At 43.4% G+C, this 27,593-nt stretch overlaps 2 protein-coding genes across 4 annotated transcripts; both read right to left on the bottom strand.

Moving 5' to 3' along the window:
• Positions 1-12,640: 12,640 nt before the first annotated feature.
• RBFA (ribosome binding factor A) lies at positions 12,641-20,708 on the bottom strand. 2 transcript variants are annotated; one of them, XM_066323473.1, is made up of 7 exons: positions 20,560-20,708; positions 19,519-19,561; positions 18,742-18,918; positions 17,356-17,468; positions 16,108-16,192; positions 14,396-14,469; positions 12,641-13,359 (listed from the first exon to the last, which is right to left on the bottom strand). In XM_066323473.1, exons 1-7 carry the CDS (start codon positions 20,667-20,669, stop codon positions 12,978-12,980), a joined length of 984 nt encoding a protein of 327 aa, XP_066179570.1. In that variant the 5' UTR covers positions 20,670-20,708; the 3' UTR covers positions 12,641-12,977. The 2 variants fall into 2 exon arrangements, with proteins under 2 accessions (XP_066179570.1, XP_066179560.1); XM_066323463.1 differs by having other exon boundaries at positions 19,519-19,564.
• Positions 20,709-21,082: 374 nt separating this feature from the next.
• LOC136363982 (probable 2-ketogluconate reductase) lies at positions 21,083-25,789 on the bottom strand. 2 transcript variants are annotated; one of them, XM_066323485.1, is made up of 7 exons: positions 25,744-25,789; positions 25,233-25,303; positions 24,364-24,748; positions 23,536-23,707; positions 22,396-22,574; positions 21,803-21,899; positions 21,083-21,436 (listed from the first exon to the last, which is right to left on the bottom strand). In XM_066323485.1, the coding sequence occupies exons 3-7, from the start codon at positions 24,743-24,745 to the stop codon at positions 21,283-21,285; spliced, it is 984 nt and encodes a 327-aa protein (XP_066179582.1). In that variant the 5' UTR covers positions 24,746-24,748; positions 25,233-25,303; positions 25,744-25,789; the 3' UTR covers positions 21,083-21,282. The 2 variants fall into 2 exon arrangements, with proteins under 2 accessions (XP_066179582.1, XP_066179591.1); XM_066323494.1 differs by having other exon boundaries at positions 24,364-24,739; positions 25,241-25,303; positions 25,744-25,788.
• Positions 25,790-27,593: the final 1,804 nt, after the last annotated feature.

A 27,593-nucleotide genomic window follows, 5' to 3' on the forward strand; every position in this document is an offset into this window, starting at 1 on the left:
CGCCGCATCAACCGCCAGAAAGAGAAAATGGCGCTTGATCTGGCAGAGGAAGTGACGTCGAGGCTCATTTGCATGCCAGGCGGCCAGCCAATGGGGAGAGACTCGGCCAGCGCTCCCATTGGCTCCTCGGATGGGATGGGCGGGGCTAAGGGCGGGACCTCAGGTGGGGGCGGGGCTCCTCCGCCTGAAGCTCACCTGCGCCCATTCACACCTCTAAGGGGCAGGACTGAGGGCTCTCGCGAGAGCTGTGACATCACCCCAGGGAGGAGCCTGAAAAAACCATGCCCATCACGTGAGGTTGCCACGTGACCACCCAGCACTGGGCTGCATGGGATGATGGGTGGAGCCTCATTTGCATATGCTGCATTCTGGACACCACCCCCACTGGCCAATGGGGCAAGGCGAGGCCTGGCGGGAAGGCTCCCCATTGGTGGCGCTCCTGTGGGTGGAGCTCACATACCTTGGAGCCATGGTGGGGCTGGGGCCTGGGCCTGGGCCAGCAGGGGCATGGAGCAGGACATAGCCATGGGGGTCCTCTGGCTATGCCATCCCAGGGTGGGGTGCTGCAACGCCTATGGCACCGGAAGGCTCTGAGGTGTGATGGAAGACACATGTCTACCTGACCTCTCCACATCTGTCCGCTACCACAGTTATTGCTCTTCCCATGATGGCTGGTGGTTTCTGATGGACACAAGATGCAAACAGAGCCAATACCCTGTGTGGACAGGCAACAGCCATACCACAAGGACCAAGACAAGCCGCCACAGCAGCAGGATGGGTGGCCCTACACCACCAAGACCCTTGATGTGGCTCTGCCACCAGAGCCAGTAGGAGGCCAGTCATGGCAAGAGACCATATAGGACCATGCTGGATCCCATCCTTAGCACATCAGGACCTTCTCCTTGATTCCTACCATCTTCCTGGCACAGCTCTCAGTCTTGCCCACAAGGTTGACCTGGCTTTGCTCAGGCCATTCCCAACAGCTTCACAAACTGATGACTTCAACTAGAGATTCCCAAAGTGTTCACCATGTGAGTGAGACACACTCATCAATGGAAGCCAAGGGAGATTTTGCCATGGGCCTGGGCAGCCATTCAGTTTCACTGTTGGCCTACACACATGCAGGTCAATATGTTGGCCAGTGCACTCAACACCTGTGAAGGCCACAGCAGCAAACTGAGTAGTACCTCCTCAAAAAATACTACAAACCAAACATTCGCTTTGGCAGAAAAATATTCTTTTTTTATTTTTTGCAGCAGTGGCCACAAATCTTATTTAGCTTTGTAGTCAACAGTCCAATAAGTACATTGAAACGCAATTAGTTCTTCTTTTTTTTTTTTTTTTTTTTTTTTTTTTCTATTAGTAGGTTCCTTAGCCATGTACTTTCAGCACCAGTGTTTACACAGTAAGGTTGCAGGTAAAAGCATTTACAGAAAAAAAGGGGCAGCCATCCATGAAAGATAAGTTATCCATAGTAGATGGACCACACTATAAAAAATTGTTACTACACAGCACAAGGAGGGATATGTCCCACTTCATTTAATTGTAAAATTAAAGTATTAAATAAAGCTATTAACTTCTGTGTCATAATTCATAAAATAAAATAATGGAACATGGCTCTGCCAGTAGGAAAATGCCAATGGCACCCACATTATCAACAAAGTAAGACTTTCATTGCTGCAAACCCAATAATTGCAAAGTGTTTCAAACAATGGTTGTTTTGAAGAGATTACGCAAGAGGTTAAGAGAAAACATTTGTGAAACTATCTTTCATGGCTGAACATTCCAGCAACACCGTGGGATATGTCCTCATTTTCACAGAATCCCAGGATGGTTGAGGTGGCAAAGGACCTCAGGAGGCTATTTGGTCCAACCGCACATTCCGTATACAGACAGTTGCCCAAGGTCGTGTCCAGGTGACTTTTGAGATCAACAAGAGTGTTTTCTATCAGGTGGTAAAAATGGGAGCTACTTTATAGTGGGGGCAAATTAAATGTAGCCACATAATAAATTTAGTTGTAAATCTGTTACCTGTTTATCTACAGCTGCCACATCCTGCAGTGTGCTCAGCAAAATTTGGTCATGCTTCAATCAAGTGGAGTTAGCGCTGATTCACTTGGGAAAGGAGGTTATGTTTTCACATTGTGGGACTGGCACTGAACTGTAAACATTGGAAGTGGGCTCGTCAGCCACCAGCACATGCCTAAGATTTTCCAAAGTGAAACCTTTGACCAGGCTTCAAATTCCTTCCCTCATAAAAAAAAACAAAACAAAAACACAAGAAGGACAGCAACATGCAAAATCAATTCAAGAAGAGGGTTTAGAAGAACAAAATTGGATCAGGTTAAGAGGAAGGAGCAATGTATATATTCGGTTTTCCTGCAAGTCAACAACAATATGAAAATAAGTGGGCTTGGGGACAACAGAGTGAAGAGAAGTCAGAAACACACAATGTGAAAAAGAGTAAACAAGTTTAAAAATCAGGTTTTCTTAGACAAATGTAATAGCTTTGATCAATCAAATCCAATGGATTAGTAATTTTCTTTGGGAATATATTTGAAGATTAGTACTTCTCCAACTAGAGGTCATCAAGAAATTTGGTGAATGTAACTTTGCTGTCATATGAGAGTTAAATATTTGTTTAGACACCTTAACAGGTTACATTTAACAGTAACATATTAAGTAATATTTTTGCTCATACTGTTGGGCAGTTCAGGTCAGGAGGAAGGGGCAACAGCAAGAGACTGCTTTGGCAGGTCACAGTGACTTGTGAGTGCCTTAGCCCTGTGCTCCTCCTTCCTATGTGCAAAATTCACAGTTTCAGCTCTTCCCATGAGCTGTTTCCAAGCAGAGCAGTGGGAGCAAAGAACACCCACATGCAGGTGTATACCCAACAGCTGGGTTGGCAAAGGGGACTCCTCAGAGTCTATAGGAGAGTCAGGAGAATTAACTTTTATAGCTGCCTTCCAGGTCCCAGAGTAAGATCCCAAATCAGTACTGACCTACATGACCCTTTTGAGGAAGTGCAAGAGCATGGATCAGAGCTCTGTCTTTTTTGTAGGGATTTGCAGCCAGTATTTTTTCCCTTCAACTCTCCCTTCAACTAATATTAATGTCCTTTTGCTTTTGGAGAAGATGCTGCAGCACATGCTGGTCTCAGTGATCATCTTTAAAACTCCCTGATGACATGTTCATTGGTCTATTCTAGACGTTTAAGGATTGATGTAATTACACTCCCTCTTCCCAACAAGCAGAAGTTGCAAGGTCTCCCTTTGCATAGTCTCTATGTTTAATTTGCCAGAAAAGGTGTTTCATTGCTTATTGTAGTGTTGCCATGATCCTGGAGAAGCAGAAGACCTTGGAAGAGTTTCCAAAGGAGCCATGTGCCAAGCCTCCCATTGCAACCCCACTCTTTTTTGCTCCCTGCAGGAAACTTTCTCAAATTCCACTGAAGTTTAGCAAGACTTTTACTGAATTTCACAAACTTTTACTGTTTGTCATTCGTACTGAATGTCAAACAAGTTTTCATCATGAAAAGAGGAGCTTCTCTTCTAGAAGAATAAAAGGAAACCAAGAAACAAAGCACAAAGAAAAGGCAAAGAACAATGCCAGGCAAGCAGAAGTTATGCAAAAAGTAACCATATTCAAAAGGTTGTATTAATTCAATATGAATAATTTTATATGAGAAAAATTTAAAGATTCCCAGAGAAAAAGTTTATCTCAAATACTTGTGATTCTGGCTGAAGCGATGCCGCTTTTTTGTTAAACAAAACAATGTTTATCAAGATGGTTTAACCTACAAAAAATTTAGACTTAAAATTACTATTAAACTATGTGATTATTTGACTAAAGGAAAGATGGATCTTAAAAATCCAGGTTATCTTGTAGAAGGAACTAATTATTCAGACAAGATAAGAAGGAAAGATAACTAGAAAAGAATAAAGAATCTTTTCAAGTCCATCCACTAATTAGGATCTGTGACACTAACTGACATTCAAAAGTATTCAAATTAATTTTTAGTAGTTCTGAATTTCAAATATCACTGGGAGATTTTCAGTTTCAATTATATTGAAGCATTTTAGCCAAATTTGAAGAGTATGTCTAGAGAGATTAAATATCTATGATTTTTTTTAAAAATCATAACATCTGCACAGTAATGCAGAAAATATATTCCTTGTAGCTGCAAATATTCTACTGTAGGAGTTCCATTGGAAAATACAATTCAGTCTACTTTTCATAATTTCGCATGAAAATGTTTCACAAGAAAATCTTAGAAAAAAAGAATCACCAATGCTTTTGCCAACACTTAGCACATAAAAATCTGATATTTTTAGATATTCTCTAGTTTTAGAAGAGGAATTTAAAAACAGTTTTAACAAAATGTTAGATGTTGTCAATTTCTGTCTTTTTAATGCTAAACATCCCTTCAAGTTTGATCCAATTTTCCCTAGGTTATTCTGGAAGTACAGAGGTGTAGGTCTGCCAATGCCATAGATGACTAATTCTGTAGGAGTGCATATTTGGTTAACACAGTAGGGTTAATAAGGCTGATTAAATCCACTAGAACTTCAATGTTTCTACATTATTTTGGACTTAATCAAACCGGAGAAGATATCAAAAGAATAAACTGTATTTTTCTCACCTCTATCTTCTCCTTGTTCAAGTTTTACCAGGAAATAACTTTCCTTTAGTGCTAGATCTCATATGTAATTTGTGTGATAAATAAGTACTTATACATGCAGATTCCTATTCAGTTACTCAGCCTTTCTCCTATGTTCCCCATCAGGCAGGCATTCTAAGACAGCTATAAATCAGGATCATATAGTTTCTTTCTGAATTATGTTTATATTACATATCAAGTATTTTTCTTTATTCAGAAATACTGTTTATCAAATTCTGAGAATAAATGTCACTCGTATATATTCATCCATATTCAGTCTGCCCAGAAGTATCACCTCTGCTAGCACCTCTCAGCAATAATGCAGCACTGTTATTACAACCAGTTAAGCAGCCAAACTGCTTCTTCACTGAGGTCTGCTCTTGCTCATGGAAAAAAAATTAAAGCATATAAGTACTGTGTATCAAGACTGAAAAACTAAATTATAGAAATTTTAATTACTTAGAAGCTGTATTCAACCCAGACTTTTTAAAGAGAAATAGGAAATAACTTTATTTTTCAGCTTTGTAAGCTCTCATGTCTCCCTTTCCAACACCTTTTCCTAAACAAAAATCCTGAAGACTCGTGGCAAATAATGTTTTTCCATTAATGTTATTCCACAATCTTCCATGCTGGAATAACTATTCGCTGTCTTGTGGAACTGTATTGGTACAGGAGTCAGATAACACAGGAAAGGGTGCAGAAAAATAAGTCGTTTTCTAGATAATACAAAATGTGTTTACTGATACTGACTTTTAAGTCTCTCTATCATCCACTGAGCCAAAAGAAGCTTCTACATTTGCCCTGCTAGCAAGACACATTGTGATTTTGTGTAAATAACTGGTTCAACATCCACTCTCCTGTCTTCAATTAGGTTTTTATAGTGATACTAGTAATCAGTTGCAAAGTGCATAAACTCAACACATACTTTTATATATATATATGTATAAAAAATAGAATCACAAAACAGCGTGGCTTGAAAGGGACCTTAAAGATCATTTTGTTCCAAACCTCCTCCCTTGGGCAGGGCAATTGCTTAAAGCCCCATCCCACCCAGCCTTGAACACTTGTAGGGATGGCGCATCCACACCTTCTCTGGAAAACCTCTGCCAGTGCCTCACCACCCTCACAGTTAAGAATTTCTTCCTCATATCTAATCTAAATCTACCCTCTTGGAGTCCCTGTAACCATTAGACCAGCAATGCCCTATCATAAACATCACAAAGTTTCAACCCTCTGAACTTATTCCCTCAAGCTCTCAGTTTAATTTCCTGATGACTATGCAGTTTATTTCCACATTCTTTTACTACTAATTTTGGACATTCTTCAAGCCTTACGTTGCACTTTGTTTCTGTGCATAACTACCATTCACATGAATGGGGCATCCACATCCCTAGGAAACACATTCTACTGTCTCACCATCCTCACAGTAGGAAATTTCTTCCTAATATCTAATCTAAATCTACTCTCTGTCTGTTTAAAGCCATTTCCTCTTGTACTTTCACTACGTGTCCTTGTAGAAAGTTTTCTCCAGTTCTCTTTAGCCTCCTTTAGGCACCATTTATCAATTTTTTAAAACCCAGACAATGAAATTCCTTTGTATATGAATAATATCATCAGTAATTTTATCATATTGACAATCTCATGTGGTTTCAGGTGGGCAAAAGGAAAAGAATTAATTTCTTTTGGCAGCTATCTTATAGGTGTGTAGGGACACTTAAAGAGAAACAATGGCCTTTTGGGGTTGAATGGCCATCTGGCCAGCCACATCCTTACCCACACAAGCATGATCAGTAACAACCTTCCTCTTTACCAAATACCCACAGGATTTGTTTAAAAATTTAGTGACCTGTATTCACAGTCCTGGAGAGTAAATTTATCCCCACTGACAGCAGTACTATAAACTGCATCACATTGACCCACCAGTGATTCACCTCTTAGAGCTTGTGGCACTTTCTCCAAGGAAACTTCTAAAATGCAGGTCAGTTAATTCTAGCTGTGGATATTTCCTTTCCTAGGAGGAGACGTCCATTGCTAAAGTGACTGGACATAGATTTCTGCTCCAATCTGGAAATACAGGAGCAGGCAGATGTTGCTGGAGGTATGAACAGGTCCCAGAGTGTGGAACTATTACTACAGTTATTGAAGAAAGATTATTGAAACTAAAGTTATATCCACATCCTAAGAGGGGTTGTAATGGTAAGGAAACTTTCAGGGTGGAATGTGGTTGGCATGTAAGGAATCTGTTCGCTGAGCAAACATAGCCTGCACCTTTAGATGTTGGCAACACTGGGGAAGCTTCATGAGTTTACCTTAGAAGAAATAGAGTGGAGGGTGGAGCAGAGTGGAGATATGACAGGCAGGCTCAGTTGTTAATCACTGCCAGTATGGAATTAAATGGTGCCCTATAGATAAAAAACCACAGAGCATCTGCCATACAAGAGATATATTGGTTGCTGAACTAGCAAATGCTCATTGTAACACCAAAAATCACCTCCATCCCAAAAGCTTCCTGCCTCCTAGGTATGACCACTGCTCACTGAGCATGTGCTCTATATTTTTCCAACCTATACCTTTAAAATGAAAATGACAACATTATACACCAATTGGTAACAAAGGTATGTATGACAAGAGTCACTCAAGCTCCACCTAAACAAAAAATAGTACAATGCCTTCTTGTGCATCAGGCAAGATATTTTTGTAGGAAAGGCACACATTGTGCAAAGCCCTGGTGAAAACTCACCTATACCACTGTAGACATTTCTCATGCCTCAGGTTCAAGTAGGAGAAATTCCATCTGAGGTGAAGGCAAACAAAGACTGAAGCAGTTGAGTAAGGGCAAGGAGGCCCTATGGAATAAGAAGACAACAGGAAGGCAAGACAGTAGCTGAGAGGGCTGTCATGACTTTCAAGAAAGATAGGAAGGATGAAGTCCAAGGAAGAAAAAAAACCTACTGAACTGTAAGGAAAATGATGGTTAACAACACAAATCAATTCAGTACTTCTTTCCAAAAGTAAAACCTCACCATCAACAGTATGGTAGCAAATGTCCCTTGGTGTACTGTTAAGAGCGGTGAGGAAACCATGGATGCTCTCTATGCCTCTGGAAAGTTCATGCAGAGGAAACCAAAACCCTGTCTTTCAGCTCTCATATCACCACAATCAGATATGCCCTTATTTACAAAGTCTGAATGTATATATCCATTTTGGCACCAACATAGAAAATTACAAGCATAGTACATTCCTTCCTCTTTCAAGGCTCAAAATACTAAATCCTAAAGGAAGAAGAGACTTACCAGGCTTTTGAACATTTCCCTATGAATGGAGGTGCACAAATAACTTTCAGAAAGATTTAAGTCACCAAGGAGCTTTGAAAGTTTTACCCTATGGATGGATCCCATATAAACACAGGCAACTGGGCAGCTTCGTTTCAGTGGCAAAAGGGTGGTGATATGAGGGTGATAGCAACAATGGGCTGTTTAACTGTTTGGAAATTTGCCTGACTGTGCTTCGGGCGTGGATCCAAAATGTTCTAGGTCGGAGAATAACCAGCCTTTCCACCACACCTCCTCCCCCTTGTTTTTTCAAACCCTATGTTGTTTCCATAGTGGTCTCTTGGCAGTGTTCATTCCAGCCAATGGAATACAATTGGTTACATTTCGGCTTTTGAGCCAAAAGTGCAGTGATGGCTCCAGGCTGAGGGAGAACAAGGCTTGGAATCTCCTGGGAGATGTGACCAGTCTGTACATTGAAGAGGCAGGTCTTGCTCACACACTTAGGGAATTTCTAGTTGCTAACACTGAGATCAGGAAGGACATTTCCCCAGTGCAGTTTGGCACTAGTCTATCGGGTTTTTTGCCTTCCCCTTCAGCATCAAGCATGACCACTGTTCAGGGCTCTCCAGTCCCTTTTTTCCAGGCTGCTCATGCACCTTGAAGATGGCCTCCTGTGCCCTACAGCTGAAGGGAGGAAGGGGTTTACCCTCCATGGTGGGCTAGCAAGTGTCTCTAGTAGGTTTTCTTGCCTTTGTCTTCAGCACGGGGAATGGCCCCTTGCCAGGGCTCCTCTAGGCCCTTACAGCTCTGTTCCTGCCTGCTGCCCTTGCACTTCCCAGGCACTACTGGTGCCCTGGCTCTGTCTGACTCTTCTGCCTACTGCAGGCTTGGAGCAAGAGTGAGCTCTGCTTTTCACATTGCTCCATTTTCTGAGAGGTTCTTGCTTCTGGTGAACAGCCTTGGAAGCCTTTCTTCCTTGCTTGGAAGGGCTCCAGGCTGACTACTCCATCCGGAGGCTTGAGTGCCAAGTGGCTTACTGCCATTTTTCAGCTCTTCCAGAGGACGCTAAAGATTGGGGCAGGCACAAGAGCACATTTCATTCATCCTTGGTCAAGAAGCACATTGGAACACATTTTGGAAGGCAAAAAGTGTGCTTGTCATCAATATGTGTCCCACTTTGGATAATATCCCATGGTACCACACACTTCTTTGCTTTCTTCTTTTGTATGTGGTCAGTACCAATCCTCATTCTTCTCATTTCTCACTCTTCAGGAAACAGGGACTGCTTGGCCTATATTCCTGCTGTTGCTCTCTGTGCCACTAGCTTTTCTTTGCTAGATTGCAAGCGATGTTTTTCAATCTAAGTAAAGAATGCACCAGACTGCTCCTGGCTACATCTGCATTGTGTTAATGCTTTCAAGCATCATCTATGAAACAGATTGAGAAAAACTAAAAAAAAAAAAAAAAAAAAAAAAAAAAAGCATAACATAAATTCAGATATAAAAATAAAATACCATTTCCCTTTGTAATCTTCCATATTTGTGTCCTTGAACATGTTTTTGAAGAAGAAAAAGCCTTGGTATTTCAGGTAAATAAGTCTCATCATTGTTTGATTCATGGTGAGTGTAGGGAGTAGAATAGAATAGAATAGAATAGAATAGAATAGAATAGAACAGAACAGAACAGAACAGAACAGAATACCTTATGCCCAGAGTTCTGCATAACAAGCTATGACCCATGTCTGAGTGTACTATCCAGGAGAGCAGCTCTCTGCAGTGTCAGAAATACCTACAGCATCACTCAGTCTGAGCTGGAATACGACCCTGGAGCCCTGGGCAGGAGTGGGGGGTAGAGAGGGGGGACAGCTTATAAGCACAGCCCTGGCAGAAGACCTGCACTGATCATGTGCTCTCCTGTAGACGCTGATGGCTGGCCACTTTGAAGACAGTGTTTTGGGCCAGATGGACCTCAGCTCTGATGGAGCACTGTTGTTCTCTGGGTCTTGTGTTTTAACAGGTTTTTCCAGGAGAAATGGCTCAGGTATTGCTACACCTGAGTACCCGGAGGAAAAAAAATCCACAGAGAAACTAACATGTGTTGCTCACATGAAACAGTTTGTAACCATTTAGTTCTGAAGCACCTCCTGCTCCTGAGGGATTGATCTCAAAGCCTAGATCTTTGATGTAAATGTCAGGGATGTGGGGGTTTGTCATCCTGTGGAAGCCCAGCTAAACTAGATAAAATAAACACAGAAGACTTTAAAAAAATACAGTTTCCATGTGCTTTTTGCAAATGTATTCAGGGGATCAAATGTTCTCGAGGTGATACACAGCTCTCAGCCCCATGAAAAGGTACATGCATCCTTCCTACAACATGACAGAGCCAGTGCTTGAGCTGGGACACAACTGCCCATTCCATTCCTTCTTCTAGCATAGGGCTGGGAAGAAATGTCATCAAAGTTAACCTGAGCACCTAGTGGTAAGGAATGGAGGAGGAAACAACAACAGCCAAATCAAATCAAATTGCATCAAGTAGAATTGAATCAAAAACTGAGTTATAAGGGATGATCATCGAGTTCCACTGCCTGACTACTTCAGGGCTGACCAAAATAAAAAGCATGGTATTAAGGTCATTGTCCAAATGTCTTTTAAACACTGAGAGGCTTGGGGAATTGACCACCTTTCTTGGGAGCCTGTTCCAGGGTTTGATCACCCACTGGGTAAAGAAATACTTTCTCATGTCAAGTCTAAACCTCTTCTGAAGGCACAGCTTTTAGCCATTCCCACGTGACTTGGCACTGGGTCCCAGGGAAAAGAGGGACCTTTTCTCCTTCTTTACCTCAGACAGTTGTAGAGACCAGTGAGGTTGTCCCTCAGCCTCCTTCGGTCCAAACAAGAAAACACCAGCCCTTATCTGCTCCTCACAGGATACCCTGCCAGTCCCTTCTGCAGCTTTGGTGCCTTCCTCTGGATGCATTCAGGGACCTTCACATAATTTTGAAATTGTGGGGTCCAGAAGCACACACAACACTCAGGGTGAGGCCACACCAACTCCAAGTAGAGCAGGATAATCCCTTCTTTGGAGTGGCTGGTGGAGCTGTGTTTGATCCATCCCAGGACATGGTTTGCCTCCTGGGCTGCCTGGGCACCCACTGCTGATTCCTGTTGAGCCTCCTGCCAGCCAGCACCCCCAGACCTCTTCTGCAGGGCTGCTCTCCAGCCACTCCTCACCCAATTTAGACTTGTACCTACCATTACTCCTTTCTAGGTGCAGAATCTGGCATTTATCCTTCTTCAGTTTCATGCCATTGATGTTTGCCCAAATGATCCAGGCTACCCAGAACCCTCTGCAAGCCCTCCTGTTCTTCAGGAGAATCAGCAGCACCTCCCAGTTAGGAATCATCAGCAAACTTGCTCCCCGTGAATTCAACTCCTGCACCCAGATCAGTGAGAGATCTACTGAACAGAACTGGCCCCAGGATTGATCCCTGAGGAGCACTGCTGCTGACCAGTCACCAGTCAGATGTGACCTATTCACTGCAACCCTTGAGCTCTGCCCCTTCAGGCACATCTTCACCCAGTATACCACAAACCCACTCATCCCACAGCTGGAAAATTTGTCCCAAAGGATGCTGTGAGGTACAGTACCAAAAGCCTTACAAAAACCCAGAAAAGCTACATCCACCACATTCCCTTCATCTGCTGGCAGGTGAGCTTATTACAGGACACGAAATAATTTAAACTGGACTTTTTTTTTTAACTCATCTGCATTGACTATGACTGATGATTGCAGTGTAGTGACAGAGCAAGTCCTAAGTTTTAAATTAAAAGGGAGTAGATTTAGATTAGATATGAGGAAGAAATTGTTCCATCAGGGTGGCAAGGCACTGGCACAGGTTGTCCAGAGAAACTTGTCCAGGATGGCCTATCCCTGGAAGTGTTCAAGGTCAGGTTGGAAGGGGCTCTGAGCAACCTGGTCCAGTGTGTCCCTGGTGTCCCTGCCCATGGCAAGGGGCTTGGGTCTAGATGATCTTTAACGTTTCTTCCAACCCAAACTATTCTGGGATTCTGCTATATTGTAGAGCAACCTCCATTGTGGTGACTTCCTTTACCTTCCCTTTAACCACTGGAATTAAATTTTCTGTATTTCTGGTAGAATTCTCTTTTACTAGCATTCATTGTAATTTCTTTGAAGCTTGCAGCCTTCTGACTTTATACAGTTATGCTATTATTTTTTATGTGCTTTGAGTATGAAAGCTTTATTCTCACTTTTTGTATGATTCCCTATTAATTTTCAAATCTGTTTCTGGGACATTCCTCCCTGCTGCTCTTTCTCTGCTTTTCAAGTTGTTAATACATTTTCTAAGTCACAGTCAATGTTTTGCCTGATTTTATCCAATGGATGAGTAGTTCTCCTTATTTTTCTGATTGCAGTTCCTCTTGCACAACTATAATTTTTTTTTCTTTCAGGGTTGTAACTTCATTGGCCATCATTTCAATGAGTTTCAGCTTCTTGTAGAAAGTGTTCCCCCACTACACTGGTCCTCTAAAGAAGACCCTGTCTTCGTGTCTATGTGATGAAGCTGAACACCACTGTCATTATTTTGCTTCCCTCTTCCTTCCTGATAGCAGAATAACAGGCACCATCACTTAGTGGTAACTTTTATACAGGTCACTGAAAAAATTGTAATAATAATTAAAAGAAATACTGCAATATAGAAACCATGATTTTATTGGAAATAATCAACACAACTGCAAGAAGTTTTAAATCAGTGCTGTAATAGGTATATTTTATCATTACAAAACCACTCTCTGGTTTAAAGTTCCTCAACCGCAGCAACTTGAAAGTTGCTTAGCAGAATGTCACCAATGGCAGTTTTTCTTACATACTTTGTGCTAGCAAACCTGCTCACATGGAGCAAATCTATTAGTTCGAATGAGAAAGTGGTAAAACATGTTGTACAAAATTAATCTTTCAGTAGCTATGTCAGTCTTTTTTTTTCTGTTATTGGCAGCCGTCATTTTGAAGGGAGCGACTTTTTCACTTCATTTCAGTTTACCAGTAGACTGACTTAAAGTTTTGTCATCATCCACCTCTTCCTGTAATTCATCCTGCAGCTCATAGTCTGAGGCTGATTCAGTGTTATCACCCCAGTAATCAGCTTCATATCTGTCTAGTAAGTGTTTCTGTGGTGTAATGTCATCATCGTCAGGAGGATTCCTTGCTTCCTTCTTTTTCATTTTCTTTTGAATCTTAGAAAGCTGCTGCTGCTGCTGCTTCTCTGTCCAGGCAATGTTTTCTGTATGTCTCGACACTTTCATTTTTTTATAGACCATTATCTGTTTATTCAGCAGTTCATGATCAATACCAAACAGATTAGGCCTCAAGGTTGAATCTGAAGATTGAGTTGTTGAAGGGGAGAGTTTACTGTGGGAAAGAGAACAAGTATTGGCTTGGCTTTTTCCCTACAAACACTTCTATTTTTGACAACTTCAGTAACACAGAAATCAACTGGATTTTTCAGTTTAACTTTATTAAAGCCCTGTGCTCCCTTTGCTATGAAGGAAGAGATACAACCATATCATGTGTCCAAGGGCAGTCTGTGGCAACAGATTTAATGGGAGAAAGCCAATGGAGCAACAACATGCCAGACAGAACTGCTTGTCTCTGGGAAAAAATGTACATAGGTGAGCACTGGACCTGGGAGCCCCAAGGAACTCAAGACTTCTCCCAGCTCTTCCAAGAAGTGAGAAGCAGCAGCCTGTGCCCAGAACACATCAGAGCGAAGTGGCATCTTATGCAGGACTTGACTATTACCCCAGGACACAGAGGAAGGTGTTAGGTGCCCTTTGGGAAATCCGTCACAGGAATGACTTCCCACAGGAAGCTATTTCTGGTTTGCACCTGATGGACCATCCTGTGAGATGCTGAGGCACAGAAGGCATTTCTACCAACAGACTGCAGCACACAAGTGCAAAGGGCTGTTGGCTTTGACAGCACCCAGTCCACAGAACCACTATTCCAATAGGTTGCTCGCCCTATCTCTCAATGGTTAAAAATTCCTCATAGAAGAATGTTAAATTAGTTTAGGGAGATTTGTCAGTAAACCTGCAATCCATGTACAACATATCAAACTTATATCAGAAAAAAGTGGACAAGTAGAGCAGGACTGGTAAATGCAGTTTTCATCCTCATGAGACAATTACAGTGAGAAACAAATACTACTGCTGCAGAGCATTCTTAAGATGTTATCATCAACACATCAAATCTTGAAATCCTAGAAAAATCTTGAAATCCTCATAAAAACTAAGATATTAATACTGGAACAAGTATCGAGACTGTAAGTAAAAATGCACACCCCTAATTAAAATATACTTTCTCTTACATCAAATAATACGCAATTTAAGTTGGCCAGCAGAGATGAAAATGGACACTTGTACAATTCTGAATCACAAAGACCCACCTTGAATCATTTTGACATGTTTCTTCTTCTTCTTCTGGAGGTCCAAAATCAGCAATTGCCAGTAAGTCCTCGACCTATAAACAGATGAAGGCAAGACATTTTAAGGGTCCTGTTTTAATCTGTGTTGCTCCCATCTACACAAGAAACAGACAAGTATCGAACAGCAAATATGTTCTTTTCTATCTTTGGAATATTTAGCAAAACCAGTTAAAAAAGTGGTTCACCACAGCCTTTTCCTTCTTTTACATGGAACTGCTTATACTTCTTGCCTGGGATGTTTTTGTCAAATAGTGGATCCAGAAATTCCTATGAAGTTTTTTGCCTTATGTGCATTATGAACCCTTGGTTAGGGATTGTCTAACATACATATTTTTTGGTTTATTTATTCTTACCTCAGTCTTGCAAATCCTTTTTCATAACATCCTTACACTGAGATTTTTTTCAACTCTTCTCCCTTTCTGCAAGTTTGCATTTCTCTTATAGGCAAGTATGGAGTTCCCAAATCCCTTTTAACATGGCATCTAACCAGTAAACACTACAAATCTATTATATGCAGTGCTTACAGACTATATGTAATTGTAAAAATTTTCTCTTGTTTGAAATTTCATTTTGGCTTTTCTTTACATTAATTCCCTTCTAATCCATTGTATTATTCTAGGAGTTTAATTGGATGGTTTTTCCTTTACTTACAGTACTTAAAAACCAAGATTGATATAAATATTATGACATAAATATTATGATCTGCAAAGTGGGAGAAAGTGATCCATCTGTCTGCTCCTCAGTGTCATTCCCTGACAGAAGTGATATAAAGAGGGTTTTTACTTGTCTTCTGTGAAACTCAGAATTTTTCTGATCCCAGAAAGTTCAAACAGTTCATTGCATTTCCAGAGAATCTGAAAATTTTTTTTATCTCTTCTAGCTCCACTCATGCACACTGCAGGAGCCCTTAAGGGTCGAACAGAAATTGGCTGTAACAGTAATACTATTATAATTATAAGGCACTTCAGGGCACAGAAACATGAACCTGTTCTTTTCAACTACTGATCACATCAGCAGCTCGAGGAGACATTTCTCATAAAATTCTATTCATTTGTGTCATCTTTCTCTTCTGGAAATCTCACTGTTTTAGAGATCTTGCTTCACAGTCTCAATGACAGCAAATTCCTGAAACATCAGTATTCTTATAATATATCAACTAGTTAAAACTATCAATACCTTGACAGGAAACATAAAATACTAAAGACAACTTTAAAAGTGAAGGAAAAAAATGTAGTATGAATAAGCTTACATCTCAAGTGGAAAGATCTCCACTTCCCTACAAATATTTTAACAATTCACAGATGGAAAAAGATATAAGGAAAAAAATTTAAAAATCACTGGTTATTCAACTGAATCTTAAAGCATGTAACATTTAAAATGTGGAAAACAGATCCTCCAACCTTATTTTTATAATCATATACACCAGGTAACGCTTTATAATTCCTTAAAATGGTAATTTGATTTTCAAAAATTTCTTCACTGTCCTAATGATACTGCCTACAATTCATCTACATATTATATATAGGCATCAATCTTACTCAAGATTATTTGTTAAAATGATCTTTGCGACTATAAAGAAAGACTGATTTTTAATGTAAATTGGTAGGGCAACTAGATGATCAGCTCTCTCCTAAGTTACTATATTTGTACATAGAGTAAAAGATTAGATTTACCTCTTTTACAGCTGCAGCTTCTTTGTCTTTTATAAATACTACTGGGGGTACATTTCCTACAATCTGCTGACTATTCAGGAGATACCTGGCAAAAACACAACATTCACCAGGTGTGAGTATCAGTATAGCATCTCCAGGACAAGTAAAAGGTGTTAAATTAAATCCAGCAGCACTGTACACTTAAAGATATGGCTTACAAAACTTTCAGTCTGATGAGGAGCTATTCAGGTTAATGCTAAGCAATACAACACTGCAGAACCCCAACTTCAAATGCACAGCATACAAAAACTACTGGCTGCAGGTCCAGCTGAGTATTGATATTAGGTTTGGCCATATCTGTATGCATAGGCTGGCACAAGTCTTTTCCCACTTCATTTGGTATCCTTATCCCCACTGTAGGGATAAGAGGAGTGGGGGACAGCCCTCAGAGAAGGGCAAGACAACTTATTCTACATGCTAGCTGCAGGAAAGACTGACAGTGCTCCCCTTGTCTTCTTCCCAGACAGCAACTTTCCTTCTTAAAGAGTGGAAGCTGTGGAGTAGAATAGAGCATTATGCTGGAGCAGGAATTACACAGCTTAGGGAAACAAGGGGAAAGGAAACAGCTTTACAAGTATGCTGCTGTGCCACCTGCCACATGGGTGAAGTCCTGAACTTCCAACAGACTGGCTGGATAGAAGGAAAGCCAAGGAAAGAGGAAAAGAGACAAAAATCTCAATGATAGCATGAAAAATCACTAGACTCTGTATTGGAAAAATGGGCAAAAGCATCACAATACATGATAGCATTCTCTGCTGGGGGTTTTTTGGTTTCAGTATTGTGAAGCATTTCTGTAATAACAGTCATCCCTTCTGGAGGCCCAAATCATCCCTAGCAATCAGAACTGCCCAAGGAGATCCTTGCAGCTGTCAGTCCTTTGTGCAGCATCCGTTCTGGGCTACTGTCCTTCACAGCTTGTCCAGCCACCACCACCAGGACACTGGAGTGAGACCTCAACCACACTCCTCTTGCTTTCTGCTCAGCCCACTCCTGCTCTGGGAAAGCACAGAGGCCAAATAAGCCAGCTGTGCTCCAGCAACAGATCACAGAGCTGGTCTGACACAGCCACCCTTCCCTGTGAGGCTCATCACAGGAGATGCTCCAAGTATCTAAAAACTTAACATCCCAACAGGTCAGGTCTAGATTGCCCGAAATTCTGAAGAAATGGCTCTGGATTTCAGAGGTGGCCTGTCTATCCCACAGCAGTACCGTATACGTGGAGCACTCTTTCGCAGCACCCTTTCAATATAACTTTCCTTCTCCATAGTGGAAGCAGGGTTCCAGTACACACGACATGCTGAAAAGCTGGATGACAGGGACACCTGTAAAAAAGGCAAATCTGTCTTTAAAATGACATACAGGCACACACACACTTCCGATACAATGAAGTCTGTGATGGATTACAGAAAGCCTATTAGAAAATTTCTTTTGATAACAACAGTAATGATATCAGACCAGAATCCGTTCATGAGTAAATCAGGACTGATCTACACCCAGCGCAACACAAACACTGTGCAGCTATAAAATCTGTACTGTACTAGGAAGAGGGCTGTTTCTTTCCCTCTCTCATGTTGTGAGTTGTTTAATTTACAGCAATGCCTCCTGAAAGCGCTGTGTCCTGCCCATACCAGCCAGCATTTTTACTTGTAGACGTGATCTGAGACAAGCAATCCTCAAAGCCCTAGAGAGAAGAAATACTCTGTGAAGGATATTGCACAATAGAGCCAAAAGACTCATCTTGCCCATGTAATTTTGAACACTTGTCTGACAACAGAATGAATTCAGCTGGGAAAAACATCTATTTCAGTCATGAATGACAAACCTTTCTTCACAGATGCAGCTATGAGGTACCTTATTTTCCATGCTTCTAATATCAAAGCTAAGTCCACCAAGCTTTTAAGCCAAACACTGGTACAATTTAATCTTTACAGAACAACAAATGTAGAAGATAAAAACTGCAGCCAACAAACAAGAATGTGGAGACTGACTTAGTTCCTGTATCAGAGCTCTAATGTCCTTTCAAATCCACAAATTATGGATACCACACCACAAGACACAATTACATACAAATCTCAATTCTTTCTTGGATATGGCTTGACAATGACATTTTCTTAGGCTTGCCCTTTTTTTTTTGAACTAATCTCATGCATCACTTAGGTCTTCTGCCAGTAATATTGCTGGTGAGTGACACAAGGAGGTGACAACTCACACAGCTGCAAGAAGAACAGACTCTTAGAAAGATACATGTTGGTAAAACTAAGCTCATATTGGTAAAACTAAGCTCCTCCTTCTGAAAGGGCAAGACAAAGAGTTTGTATTTGAGCAACAGAAAAAAAAAAGTCATATCAGGAGAATTGCCATTTAACTGGTGTGAGTTGCATTTGTATTAGAGTGGCAAAGGTCTCCTAAGCCAGGTACTACAGTGGGAAAGCTCTGCTCATGGGTAATCCAGAGCCTGATCTTGCTGCACTCTGCCACATCAGATGCAATGTAGTAAAACTCCTCCAGCACTCCTCCACCCAGGGGAGCTCCTTTGGCATGCCCACACCAACCTAATCAGAGTGGCTCAGCATGAGCTGTAGCTTTGGCACTTGCCTTGCAGATTTCCAGCTTGAGATCATAAAATTCTTGACTGACTTCACAGGTAGTTGCCATCTCTAACACAGCTTTATGAATCAGACCATTCAAGACTCTGCAGCGCACATTATCTTCTTTGCTTGTTTTTGTCAGGTCATTTTTCATTAAAATGTCCAACTTGGCTGGTTTATACAACTTTAAAAAGAAACAAACAATGCATTAAAAGTAGTTATACACTTATTAGGCAACTATGTATAGTTTCATGCACTTTACTAAGTACACTCTTATTTCATTATTGCAGCTGTGATGGCTTTATACAGGTCGTATGTATCAAGTGTTTCAATAAAGACTACTTCTGTTCACAAAGTCTTTGACATTCATGTCAAAGTTAAAGTTTCTGAAGTTCTTTTTGTATTTTGTAGCAAGTCATAAAGCTCCATAGATCTGTTTTCTCAAATAAAGCATGTATTGACTGAAAAGCTTTGCTGTTTGGAAAAACAAACATTTTTTAAAAAATCATTAAACTAAGCTCACTGAAGTTTTAATCTGGCTCAGTACTCAGGAGTGTGCAAGAGTGCATTGATGCTGGCAAGGATGAAAGACAGTACAGAAGAGGAAACAGCCAAGAGAAGCCAAATGGCAATCCTGTCACAGTCAGACTGGAGCCATACTGTTTGTTCACCAATCTTGCTATTTCTCCATCAGAAAATGCTTCAAAATTAGAATCAATGGCAGGAGCACAAGTCTGCTCCTCTGGGCACAAATGAACACATTGCCTTAAGAGCCTGCACTTACCGTTTGTGATCCCAGGGTAGGGCTGTCATACCAGGCCTTCTTTCTTCTGGGAAAGGGAAAAGAAACCAGCCTTATCTTTCAGCAGCTCAGAGAAATAAGGATTCCCTGTGTAATTAATATTCTACCTGCCTGAAAGCACACCACAACACACAGGTTTTCATGCAAGTAGCTCTCCTCACAGCTGGGGTGTGGGGAACAATGCTTCCCATCCACAGCTGAAGCTGCACATAGATGGCAAGGGGGCGGGAAAGTTCTCAGGTTTCCTTAGATTCATAGAATCATTAAGGTTCGAAAATACGGCTAAGATCATCAAGTCCCACTATTAACCCAGCACTGCCAAGTTCAACACTAAACCATGTCGCTAAAACATCACTTCTACTTGTTTTCGGAGCACTTCCAGGGTCAGTGATTACACCACTTTCCTAGAGATCCTGTTCTATTGCTTGACCATTCTTCCCTTTCAGTGAAGAAATTTCTCCCAATATATAATCTAAATGCCCCTTAGTGCAACTTGAGGTCAGTCCTCTCATCCTGTCACTTGTTTTCGGGGAGAAGAGATCGATCTCCAATGGCTACACCCTCCCTTCAGGCAGCTGCAGAGAGTGATAAGTCCCCCAGAACCTCCTTTTCTCCAGACTGAACAGCCCCAGCTCCCTCAGCCGCTCCTCACAAGACTGTGCTCCAGACCCTTCTCCAGCTTCACCGGGCACGCCCCAGCACCTCAGTGTCCCGTACTGAAGGGCCAGAACTGGACACAGCACTCAGGCGTGGCCTCACCGAGGCCAGAGCACAGAGGGAGGGTCAGCGCCCCGCTCCTGCGGGATATACTATTGCTGATAGAGGCCAGGGCCACCGGCCTTCTCGGCCACCTGGGCACACGTTCAGCCGCCACCGACCGGCTCAGACCGGCAGCTCGGGATCGGTGTTTCTCTCTCCTCCGCGGTGCTGGGGCCGCGGGAGCGCCCGAGGCCGAGAGCCCCCTTATTTCCCTTGCCGCAGCGCCCACACCCCACCCCGGCAGGGCCCCGCTCCCGCACCTACTTATTCTTGCGGAGCATTTTCCGCAGCAGGTTCCCGGGGCCGCCCAGGGCCGCGGAGCTGCGCAGGGCCCGGCAGCACCGCGGCACCGCAGCCACCCGGGCGGCCCACATCGCTGCCCTGGCCCCGGCACCGAGAGCTCCGGCTGTCGCCCCGGCTGTGGCTCCGGCTCCCCCTGTCGGCACGGAGGCCCCGGCCGGCGGCTGGGTCAGTCCCGGCCGGTCCCGGGGAGGGAAGGAAGGAAGGAAGGAGAGAAGGGCGGGAGAGAGGCCGAGCCGCCCTCAGGCCGGGCAGGGCCGGCACACGCGGCCTGTGAACGGGCTCGGCCTTTCGGCCCGGGGAGGGACCGCGCAGCCAGGGGCCGGGATTGCGGCTGGAGCGGCAGCAGGAGCCCCTCCGACACCCGGCTGCGCTTGTGGCTGTGCCAGGCACTCCCTCCAAGACACCATTTAGGTGTCCAATTCGCTGCTGCCGTGACGGAGAGTTGTAAGGGGATGCGAGGAAAGTAAATGACACTGAGGCAAGACTCTGTGCTCTGGAGTTTTCCATTGAAGATCAAGACAAAACGCTGCAGTTTTCCACGCAGAACTGCTTCTGGGTATTTAAATAAATTAAGCCTGTGCTTTAGATATTTTATCTGCATAACACTGTGGGATAATTACCCAAAAAGTGGTCATATTACTGTTTCTGCATTACTGCTGGCATTAATGCTAAACGCAAGGTGCTTTAGGGCAGCACCTCACGAGGTACAGGAAGACCCGCCAGGCCCGCCTCTATGCTTTCTGCCATCTCCTCCATCATAACCCAGCGAGTTGTCTTGGTGGCACTTCCGATGTGAGGAGTTATTATAACATTCTTCAGCTTCAACAAGGGGTGGTCCCTGGGAGAGGAAAAGAAATCTCAGCTAGTCACTCACAGCACATTCATCTGTTACTGCGTCACCTGCAGGCAGTCAGGGAAATAATAATTAAAAAGAAAACCTAATTGCATGACCCAAGCACATTCAGAGGAGTTCAGAGTGCTGCCTAGCTTGGTGGGGCTTTATGCAACAAATCCTCCAAATGAGTGAGTGTGAATTTTATTTGGCTGGGACAGAAGGATTAGGGACATGGTTTCAGCAGGACTAGTGCACATACCAGTATTCCTACTAACAAAATTATGCAACTTCTCACACACTCACAAAATTTTACTCAGTTTCAACACCACGCATACACCCTTTTGTATTTAACTTAAATACATGTCCTACCTTGGCAAAGGTTCAGGATATGTCACATCCAGAGCAGCTGCCTTAATAACTTTGTTTTGGAGGGCTTCCACCAAAGCATCCTGATCCACTATCAGACCTGGTTCACAGTAAGAAGGATGTTAATTTTCATGGTTCGTACTGTCCTCTCAGCATTTTTTTGGGCACAGTGGTCAGGCAAACAGCAGGGCAAGGCCATGGTTGCGGTTGCAGCAGCAGAGTGTGGTGGAGTGGGAGAGGGAAGCTTGGGTGTGTGCATCAGGGAATTATCGGCGTGAAACAGAGCGCCAGGCATCAGAGCAGGCTGTGCCTCCCTAATGTGTGTGATCAACAACTCTGCATTAAATAAATAAAAGGCTGAAGTAGGAGATATATAAATACAAATGGGCTTCTAACACTCCAAGCTCACTAACATCTCAGAGACCTACTTTCTCATTATTATGGGAATACTCAAATGTTTTACTGAGACATGGCCATCAACTAGTAATCAGAAAACTTACAGAAAATTTCAGAGGGACAGACTCTATATTAGAGGTTTTCCCAGGACTTGTTATGCCAGCAAACCTTAATGCAGTTTTCTTTATTCTGCACCTTACCTCTACTGATGTTAATAAGAGTGGCGGTGGGTTTCATCAGCTCCAGCTCCCTCTTCCCAATCAGTTTGTGTGTCTGTGGTGTTAGGTTCACAGCCAGCAACACAAAATCTGACTGCTGGAGCAAATCATCTATCTTCTTACAGTAAACAGCTCCAACAGCACTTTCTTCTTCCTTTTTTCTGAAGGGAAAATCCCAAAATTAAACTGCAGTAGCAAGAAACAAGGGAAATATCAAATCACCAGTAGAGAAAATGTTTCTTTATTGTTATCCTCACTGTATAGTGCAAAGTAGTGTATCTGAAACCCAGTAGAGACAAAGGTCAAGCTATTTCCCACAATACCAAGTGAAATGTAAACAGATGTACTACACCTGTGGGGATGGAAAGTAAGACATGCGTATCACATAAACACACTGAATAAATGATAAACCAAATGCATTTGTGTCACGATTTCTGCTTATAAAGGGGATTCTTTTCCTACCCAAAAGCAAGACTGACGTCTTGTGAAAAATAAGTAAGTCAAGTGAAAATTACTGAGGAAACACACAAGACAGGGCAAGGGTTAAATGTTCCCAAATCTATGTCAGCAACAGCCTGATAGTGCTGTGCATCAGTGCTGATTCACTGAAACCACATGCTGCAGGACCTGCTGGTGCACTTGATCTGTATCAGGATGAGGTTGGCTGGCTCTCATCGAATTCCCACAAAAGAAAAGAATGGAACAGGCCTGATGAGAGCACAGGGGCACATACACCTCATACAGAAGACAGCAAACAGACTGACAAGTCTGGCCCTTCATTGTCACATGGCTTTGGAAGGGTAAGATATCTCTGGCTGAATCCCTGCCTCACCTAAATCACAGAAGTTCAGTCCTCCCAGTTTTCTCCTTTCCAGTCCATTGCAATGTCACCATCATGGCAGGAAGAACTCGGGAGCCCCAGCTAAACAGTGAGAGAGATATCTCTCCCATTCCTTCCTGACTTTCTTTCTGTATAAATTGGGAAATTAATGACCACCTAGAAGCAAGTGTATGTGCTTTTCACTTAAAATAAAGAGCACCATAAAAAGTGAAAGCACAGTGAAAAGTACAAATAAAAGCAGTGACAAAACAGAGTTGCCATGGAGCTGCAACCAGTTTTACCTCTGATTTCTGTTGTGGTACAAAATCTTCATTTCAAAGGCTTTGGCTCTTTCAGCCACTTTGTAACCAATGGTGCCCATTCCCACGATCCCCAGGGTTGCTCCAGAAACCTCAACCCCCAGCCAGTCAGCAGGGAAATACTCTGTGTCAGGGGAGACTGCCATCTCATGGCCTTGGAAGAGGAAAAGAAGAATTATGTAATGTAAGGCATGGTCCAGCATTTGGTTACTTTTTCTTCCGCCCCCCCCCCCCCCCGCCCCCTTTTTTTTTTATTGTAGGACAAGGCAGAAGCACAGGAGCAATTTTCTTTGGCAAGAAAGGAGGCAAGGAAGTTAAAGCCAAAGCAGTAGTAAGGCCGCCTAGTTCCCAGCCTCCTTGCAGATAGACCAAGGTTGGCAGGGAAAAGAAAGACAGAGAGCATGGTGGGCAGATTTCTGGACAGGTTGTTTGTAATGACTCAGATACATGGCAGCTTGGCAAAGACAGGCTTCAAGCCTCCTTAAAATACATTATTTTAACCCCCTATTATTATAACTTGAAAAGCAAGACTGCAATGAACAAGTACAGTGAATAAGTGGCAGTGGGCTGAGGGAGAAGAGGTCTGAATTTAGAGCTGTCCAAAGAAGGAACAACTCTACTTTGCCAATATGCCAATATTTGGAAATAGAATGCCAGTTATTGCCAACAGGACAGATTTGTCTTGACTTCTTCCTTTCCCCCTATTTCCCATATTCCTAGTTTTAAGCTTACTTTTGCATCAGCATACATTTTCTGTATGTTTAAAAGTCATCTTTTCTATGAAAAGACTAAGACCACTTAAGTTATTACCTTCCACAAGTCTTCTGGAAGATGCCAGCAACAAAGCCATCCCCATGTCTGCAGTGTCAGTGGAAACGATAAATGGAGTATTGGACACTTTCACACCATAGCTGGAGAGGAGTTTCAGGTCCAAGTGATCTATTCCCACTCCAGAACTTGCAACTACCTTCAAGTTAGGCAAGCTCTGGAGCAGCTCTTCATCAATAGCTGGTTTGTGATACCACATATAGATAGCTCTGATCTTTTTGCTGAGAACTGTCTTGTTTTCAAGATATTCTTTCATGGTGATGAGATGAAAACGTTTCTTCAGAAATCCAACATGGTCTTCATATACTCCAATCCTCCCTCCTATGCAGTCAACTAGCACATAAGGCAGTTCCTGACCCTCCATGCCCTACAAAAGCAAAGAGAACCAAAAGGATATGGTCTGAAGTGACGCATTATACTTCTTTTCCTAAAAACCAGGAATCGCTTAGCTCAGTTTCATGCTGTTTTCCCACTTGATGAAGGATTTGGCTAAAGATAACCACTCCCACATGCAGAAGTCTTTTGGGTTCTCCCTGTGTTACTCAGATGGATGTTCAATTTATATATAATCTTGCTAATAAGAAAATAAAACATTTCTGGCATACCAAGTATGCTAGCACTTTAACAAATGAGCAACCCGTTGTTACTCCTGTTGAATGTTCAACATTTAAAGCCAAAGTCTTGATAATTTAAGAACGTGGCCATGTGAGTGGAAAGCTGTCTTTTAGTCTGCAAGTTCTGGCACTTATGCAATTATATTAAGCAATGAACATTGATGAGATTATCTCAGTAAAAAAATCTCATTTAATGTAGCAGAGCTATAAATTGTCAACTATGAACTTTGGAGTTACCTATGAACATAAGGTTACCCTTTTTTCTTCTGTCTCCTTCAGTGCTTTGCCAGCTTTTCACTCTCCTGACTCTGCAAAGAGCCAAGGCTGTGACTCCAGGTTAAAGCCGAGACCCGCTCGGCCGCCCCTCAGCCCGAGGCAATGCCCCATAGCGCTCCGGCACCGCGGCTCCGCCTGCGCCTTCTCGCCCCCGAGCAGCGGCGTCCCGGGAAGTGTTCGCTGCCCAGGGCCGGCGGAGCGTGTGCCGCTCTCCCGGCGGGCCCGGGGCTGGGACCAAAGACAGGAGGGAGCCGGAGCGGCGGCCGCACGGCTCTGTCCAGCCCGAAGGACGGCTGCGAACGGGCCGAGATCCCCGCCGCTCCCAGCCCGGGCGGGGCGCGCTGGACCGCGGAGCCCCGGGCCCCGCAAGGCCGGGGCTACCCCCGGAGCCGCCGTGGGGCTCGGGGCCGTGTCCCCGGCCGGCACAGCCGGTCCCGGCGCCCCGAGGGCCCCCCGTGCCGCCCGCACTCACCCCGCCGTGCCCGCCGCTCCGGCCGCTCCGGCCGCTCCAGCCGCTCCAGCCGCTCCAGCCGCTCCAGCCGCCCCGCGGGGGCGGAGCGGGCCCGGCCGCCCAGGCGGGCACTGCCCGGCGGCTGCGGTGGAGAGGCGGTGCTGGGACACCCTCGTTCCTCGGGAAGCCGAGAGCGAGCGGCGGGAGCTCACGAGTGGTTTTGTAGAAGCATTTCTGTGCTGTTCGTGATTTCAGCATAGTCGGGATTTTGCATTGACGTCCCGCGTGCTGTGTTTTCCACATTGCTTTTGAAAACCGGACGTGGTTTGGTCTTTCTGCTGGTCATTACACTCCGTGCACATGAATTAATGTAAGATGAAGAGTTGTCTCTGACCGACAGACACCAGTGACAGCTCTCACTGCACACATGAAGGTCTTTTCCAACCTATATGATTCTAGGAATACCCACAGGAACTCTCTTTGAGAGCTAAGCAGCTGGGGCATGCTCAGGTGCTTGGTCACTTGAGATGTTATCCCAGCTACAGGCAGGTGTGCAAATGTTAGCTGAGAATGAGTGAGAATTTTTCTGACAAAGTTATTTGGTCCGTATCACAGAATCACAAAATGGTTTTGGTTGGAATGAAACTTGAAGCCCATCTATTTCCAAACCCCCTTCCACAGGCAGGGGCACCTTTCACTAGATGGGGTTGCTCAGAGCCCCACCCAAGCTGGTCTTGTATGCCAGTAAGGATGGGGCATCCACAGCTCCTCTGGGCAATCTGTTCCAGTGCCTCATCATCCTCAAAGAGAGCAATTTCTTCCTAATTGTCTCCATTCTACTACGTAATCTAAACCTACTCTCCTTCAATATAAGGCCATTCCCTTTGTCCTATCACTACCTGTGAAGAGTTCCTCTCCAGCTCTCTTGTAGTCCCCCTTTAGGTACTGTAAGGCTGCTATAAGGTCTCCTCTGAGCCTTCCCTTCTCCAGGCTGAACAATGTCATTCTCCCATTCTGTCTTCATAGCAGAGGTGCTCCAGTCCTGTAATAACTTAGTGGCCGTCTCTGGATCCACTTCAATAGGTCCACATCGTTCATTGTATTGAGGACCCCAGGGCTGGATGCAACACTCCAGATGGGGTCCCACAAGAGCAGAGTAGAGGGGAGGACCTCCCTTGATCTCCACACCCAGTCATGGGGGCTGGGATGTACAGCTTCAGTTCTCAGTTCACAAAAGCTGTGCTGAAGTGACTCCCCCTGCTGTGCAGGTGGTCGTAATCCACTGGGGAAGACGCCTGGCTTCTGGGGTCACAGTAGCTCAGGAGCTACTCAGAACACACCACTGCTGTGTGGTGTGGGCTTCCAGGGATCTTTCTCCTTTCACACTATGGAATAACCATGGGGTACTGCTGTGTCTCTCCTGACTACTGTAATGCTTTTCAAAAGAATGGATTACAAAATGCTATCTTCTTGAATTCTGTCAAACACATTTTGATATGCTGAACACGAAGACAGCCAAGTTTAACACCAATCCTCTATAAAATTGCTACTAAAAATAAAATAACAATTCATATCAATTACACAAAATTATAAGCTGTTTTTGTTATCCTGGTGATGATTTTTGAATGTCAGTTGCTTACATGAATTTCAAGTTCAAACAGTTAAACTTTAAAGCAAAAATTAATTAACTAGCAATATGGAGTTACAGCATGTTAACTGGATTCTTAGTTAAGTTTACTTGCATTTTCTTCCTTAAAAAAACCAACCCAGCAAACATAAAATGATTACACATTACCTCTTTCACATCAAAAGTTTCCAAACTGCTTTGGTGATAAGATGTAATGAGTAAACTTTTAACTTACTGCTCACCA

Source organism: Sylvia atricapilla, chromosome 1 (assembly GCF_009819655.1).
Source record: "Sylvia atricapilla isolate bSylAtr1 chromosome 1, bSylAtr1.pri, whole genome shotgun sequence".
In the NCBI taxonomy this organism is placed as follows: Eukaryota; Metazoa; Chordata; class Aves; order Passeriformes; family Sylviidae; genus Sylvia; species Sylvia atricapilla.

Bases quoted from the DNA above. Each gene is read 5' to 3' on its own strand.
- RBFA (XM_066323463.1), bottom strand. From the start codon at position 20,669: ATGTGGGCCGCCCGGGTGGCTGCGGTGCCGCGGTGCTGCCGGGCCCTG. The intron at 19,565-20,559 runs GTAGGTGCGGGA...TCCCTTTCCCAG, and splicing joins AAAATGCTCCGCAAGAATAA to AAGAAAGAAGGCCTGGTATG. The intron at 14,470-16,107 runs GTAAATCTAATC...ATCTGTTTATAG, and splicing joins AAGCTGCAGCTGTAAAAGAG to GTCGAGGACTTACTGGCAAT.
- LOC136363982 (XM_066323485.1), bottom strand. From the start codon at position 24,745: ATGGAGGGTCAGGAACTGCCTTATGTGCTAGTTGACTGCATAGGAGGG. The intron at 22,575-23,535 runs GTAAAACTGGTT...TTTTCCCTTCAG, and splicing joins TACCACAACAGAAATCAGAG to AAAAAAGGAAGAAGAAAGTG. The intron at 21,437-21,802 runs GTAGGACATGTA...TTCCTCTCCCAG, and splicing joins TATCCTGAACCTTTGCCAAG to GGACCACCCCTTGTTGAAGC.